General features: G+C 43.6%; 1 protein-coding gene across 1 annotated transcript in view; it reads left to right on the plus strand.

Annotated features, from left to right (window-relative positions):
• The window catches only part of INO80D (INO80 complex subunit D), a gene marked incomplete at its 5' end in the record, with an annotated part of 6,172 nt that extends 5,968 nt beyond the window's left edge, over positions 1–204 (plus strand). Inside the window, one exon of the mRNA XM_008946920.1 lies at positions 4–204. Coding sequence (XP_008945168.1) covers positions 4–204 — 201 coding nt within the window. The remainder of the gene's footprint in view (positions 1–3) is intronic.
• Between the last annotated feature and the right edge of the window lie 5,000 nt (positions 205–5,204).

A 5,204-nucleotide genomic window follows, 5' to 3' on the forward strand; every position in this document is an offset into this window, starting at 1 on the left:
GAGCTCCTGGCCTCCACCTCCCCCAAGCAGCAGCTCCCTCAGTTCAGCGCCGCCTTCGGGCACCAGCTGAGCTCTCACAGTGGCATCCCCAAGGACCTGCAGCCCAGCCACAGCTCCATAGCTCCTCCCACGGGCTTCGCAGTGACCGGTGCCACCGCCACCAGTACCAATAACGCATCCGCGCCCTTCACCACCTCCAACTGAGCTTGTCTGCCTGGCTCTGTGCAGGTAGATGGGGGACCTGTGTTTTCTGTCTTTCCTTTTTTTTTTTCCTTTTCCTTTGTTTTTTGTTTTCTGTCCTCCCTTCCCTTCTTTTTCAGAGGGGGTTGAGAAGAAGACCCCTGCTTCAGTACTGACCAGGGTTAGCCCTCTGTGAACCTTGCTGTAGCGTTCACATGTGCTTGTTAGGCACCGGTGCTCATTTCTTGCAGGCAGGTTCACCATTCCCCAGTTGTTCCTTAAGGACACAGCACAGTTACTGGATGTCACTGACCTTAGCAGTAAGACCTAGAAATGGGAAGATACCTCAGATTACTGATGCATGTTACTGTTTCCTAGGGTTCGGATCAGTGCTCGCTATCCCATTAGCATCTGGTAGAAAGTTTTCCAGTGGGCAGAAGCCTCTTGAGTTGTTTTTTTTTTTTTATATGCTTTTTTTCCCCCCCCCAAAGGTAGCGTCTGGCATGGAAAACGTGGCTGCACCCATTGGTTTGAGAATGGTGCACTGAAGTCCTAAGTCAAGATCATGGTTCAAGGATGAGTTTGGCAGTTTCTTAAATAGTCTCTTGATCTCCTCTGTGTGCATGTGTGTGTTTGGGGTGCAGGGAGCAGCAGTTCCTTTTCTTCTTTTGGTGAAGAAGTGGGAGTTGTCCCCTTCCAGAGCTGGGCACTGTTCTTACTGCATGCTGATTTTTTTAAAATTTTTTTCTTTTTAATTATGATGATTTTAAATTCATGGAGCAGCGAGGGAATCAGTTGACTGGTTGCCCAGAAATCTGAAGGCTGAAACCAAGTTAGCCTAGGGGAAAAAAAAACCAACAAAACAACAAAAAAAGAAAGAAACCCAGAAGGATTGCAATAGATCATGGATTAGTGAAGATTCCTGTGCAGAAATTCCCTCCCTTGCTGAATTACTGTGGCCTTGTAGCATTGATGATTTGCCTTTTCAAGTGTGGCTGTGTCCAGAACTCCTTGCCTGACAGGCTGACAGGTATTTCCCAGCTGAAACTGGAAGAATTTGGCTGATGTTCTGCCCATCCACACAAGTCTAGGTCAGACCTTTGGTAAGTTTGTTACGGAGGCATTTCTCAAATTATGTCTAGCTACTGAGAATTTCTTGGGTAGTTTTCCCCCTGGTAGCCATATATTATTTTTTTTCTACACTTAAAGGCTTTGATGCTCTGTATGGGAAGCTGAATGGATGTGAGGAGCTGGGAGGAACCTATCAGCAGTCATGGCTAACCAAAAGAGAACTCACTAAAGCAAATAAGTAAGAATTCCTCCTGCCTGCAGGACGGGTTTGCTTTCACTGCCCATCTGCTGAAGATCGTGTCCAGACTCTGTGGTAGTAATTTCAGTCTTGAAAGAAATGAGTCCACTAGCTTTTAGATTTTTACATTTTATTTTATTCCAAGAGATAACAGCAGCAGAAATTCTGAGGTGTTTACTTGCCTCTTTTTATCAGGAAGGGAAAAACGGAGTTTGCTTGTGACTTTATAGGGCTCAAACTTGCTACTCTACTCTGACTGTAAAAGTAGCTCCTACTTCATATAACAAGTCTCTGCTCTTCTTGGTTTGTTTCTGCAGTGCAGATGGGAGAGAATAGAAAATACCACATTTCAGTCTCTTCCTGTAGAAGACAGATTTCCTTCTACCTTAGAGCAAAATGTCCTACCTGCATATATTCCAGTCTAATTCAGGAAATTAAGAGATACCAAGCACAGGTAATAGGGAGACCTAAGAAATTGTTTGAGCAAGGGATCATTGAATGGAGTTTAGTTGCTATGGGAATTCATTTTGTTAGCAGTCAGGCCCACCCCCAAATCTCTGACCCAAACCTCTCCTTCCATCTTGCTAAGGAACAGAATTTAAATGGGATAGGGCTTGTGTCTTCTTACTCTCATAGCAATCATACTATCCCACTTTTCTTGAAAGATTTGTCCTCCTTACATATAAAGGAGTATGGGTGATGCATATGTCCTTTTCTGAAAATGCAAGTGTATGTGGGTGGAGGAAACAAAAATGATTTTCATTCTTCTGTTGTTACCAGATCCTTATTTCATACTTGGTAAAACTGAGCTTAATAATATAAGCCGAATATTTTTAAGTGGTGATTTAAATATGTTTGTAACATTTAAATGTTTTTAAAATCATGTAAAAAAGTTGAATGGAAGCCTATGAAATCCTGCTTGTGATTGTCCTGCTGATTGAGGAATGCCCAGTGGTATTGTGAAATGAGGCAAATCTGACAAGGCATTTATTTATTTTTGTATTTTGTTCCACATACTTTGTTGAGGAGACAACTGTTTGATTTGCAAATGATTTTCCTTGTGTCCCTATACCTCCCTCAATGTGTTTGGGTGACTGGCTGAAAAAGAAGTGGAGAACTAGTATACCAAATGGTTAATTGCTTAATCTGCTTGTGTATTCATGTCGTTTTAGAGGATGTTAATTTCTATAAATGGGTTTCGGGACTTTTGGTCTTGAAATCATTCTTGTGCCCATGGAAGTTTTTAAGGAAGCTGTAGCTAGTGCAAAGTGTATTTGCCCCACGTCACATTTCTCTTTCTTAGCAAATGCTGGGGGGGAGGGAGGAGAGGAACTGAGAGCCACCTTCTGCTTGGTGGTGTTGGTGGAAATGGCAGAGGAGATCTTTGGTCTGAGGTCACTGTGAGCTCGTACTGGTCTAACTCGGCACAGAATCCAGTTCCTGGTCTGAGCATTGATTCAGACAGGGAATTTCAAAGGCTGTCAGAGCTGTGCAGGTCTGTAATTCCCATTTGAAATCAATGGCTGTTACCTACCTGTGTTCCTTTAAGGCAGCCTAGGGTATCAACTCTCTTCCCCGACTTAGACTTCAATTTTTGTGTATCCCTTGATGACTCTTCCCTGGAAAGTGACTACGTAACAGTTTTTCAATGAGCAAACTAAGTTTGCAATAAAGCTGCACTTTTACAAATAAACTTTGCATACATTTGAAATAGGAATCCCTCTGTCCTGTCTGACACAGAGTTCTGAAACAGGTCACCACTCTTGCCTTTTCCTGGTTCACCTCCCATTTTTTCACTGCCATGGATCTCATGGTTACAGCCTACCAAGCAGTTACGGGTCTTGATCTTAGCTTTACAAGGTGGATCATTCCAGGTGGGCTTCTACACCCACACAACCTGTTGACTTCAGTGAATCAGTGTCTTATTGTTGGATGGGAGAGATCCAACGTGAGAGGTATGTGCAAGCCAGAGAAGTTTCCCACTCCCTTCCTCTGGGCAGTGCTGCAGGTCTGGTTAAAGTAGTCCTCAAGGCTGTTGTTTATAGTTCCCGAGCAGAATCCATGCTCCTCTCACAAAGGTTTTTGAGTATCATCTTGTATAGCAATTAGCACTCTAATCACCCTTTCACCAAAGAGCCAGTGGAGCAATTTCAGTCCATTGATTGGAGGCAGTCGATACCTGTCGTGCCCTTCACATGTTAACAAATGGAGTGAAGCTAGTTGAACCTAAATGTTAATTTCTTTACATAAGATTTGAGTTCTAAAGAATTGAAAAATTAAAAAAAAAAAAAAAAGGCTTAGAATAAAATACCAGTGACATAATTTTTGGTGATAATAGCACCTCAATTAGTCTTTGTATAAAAGTACTTGACCCAAGATGAGTTTGGGCAGCGTGCAGAGGCTCATCAGGAACAGCCTTGTGCTGGCCTGATGGGTGAGGAATTCTGTAAGACACTCTTGGACGTTTCCTTTCACTTAGGAAGACTTTATGCCAGCTTTGAGGGGAGCCATATGCACTGAGCTACCTTAAAGCTGATTTGTTCTTTGGCTTTGTAATGACTATGATACAGAAAGATGCCCGTGTGATGCAAGCAGATGGAAAAGGTGCAGCATTTTGTCTCCTCTTACCTTCCAGTTCCTCCAGGTTCTTAGTTTCCTTAGTTACACACACGTGGCATTAGCCTGCTCCTCAAGTCCAGCTCCTCCCTGAGCTCCTGCAGCCTGGTGGCTGCTGTGTTTGCCTGCAGGCATCAGCAGGGCTCCTTCTCCCCTCTCTGCTGCCCTGAGCTGGATCCACTGGTGAATGCTCCAACAGTATCAGCCTTTGGGCAGGGAGGAGGGGAGTATTTTTAGAAGAGTTGAATTTCTCAAGACTTGCAGGGACAGTGGCAGGAAGTGCTTTCAGCAAAGAAACAACAGAAAACTTACCTGCAGTCATCTTTGCCAGTGGCATGTTTGTATGGGTGTCTGGGCAGCTTCCTGGTGGGATGTCTGCTTTTCCTTCTGTGTTTTCACCCTTCCATGTGAAGGAGTCTCCTGTGCAGGCCCATTGCAAAGTCCAGCGGTGGTGGAAATATTAACTGAAGGAATAGTTTTGGGCTAATGTGCTGACCAGATCTTTAGGTCTTTCTGATCTTTTACATAACATTTAGGCATGGGCTGTTGTGGGCTGCTTCTTGTGCCACCTTTCCCCCCCTCCCCACCCCTTTCTTTCCACATTCCTCACCATTTTTTCTTTTATTCTTGCCTTCTCTGATATTTCTCCAGTATGAGTAATGCCAGCCAATAAGTCTTCCATGGTCCTGAGCAAATCTGACTGTAAGATGAAAGGAGAGATTCCTGCAATTCACAACATACATTTTGGATGCTAGAACAACAGTGCAATAGATCAAAGTATTTCTCAGATCAGTGAGTAAGATGATGTTTCACAGCACGCCGACGTGTCACGAGCGAGGTGCTGAGGGTGCAACATTGATCTTGCACATACTGGAGTGGATGTGCAGGTATTTTTAGCAAGTTTATCTTCTCACAAATTCATCTTCTTTTGATTAGTGCATCAGTAGAAACCCACGATGATTCTTTTCTTTTTGATGCCTACGAGCCCTGGTAAAAGTAGGGAGGATTGGTGGGAAAATGTACATTTGTACTTACTAAATAAGAGAGGTCAGGTTGTGAGAGGCTTTAGTTCTGTCAGGTGAAGTTTTGGTTTTGTCTT

This window comes from Merops nubicus, unplaced genomic scaffold, assembly GCF_000691845.1.
Source record: "Merops nubicus isolate BGI_N331 unplaced genomic scaffold, ASM69184v1 scaffold19279, whole genome shotgun sequence".
NCBI classification, from domain to species: domain Eukaryota; kingdom Metazoa; phylum Chordata; class Aves; order Coraciiformes; family Meropidae; genus Merops; species Merops nubicus.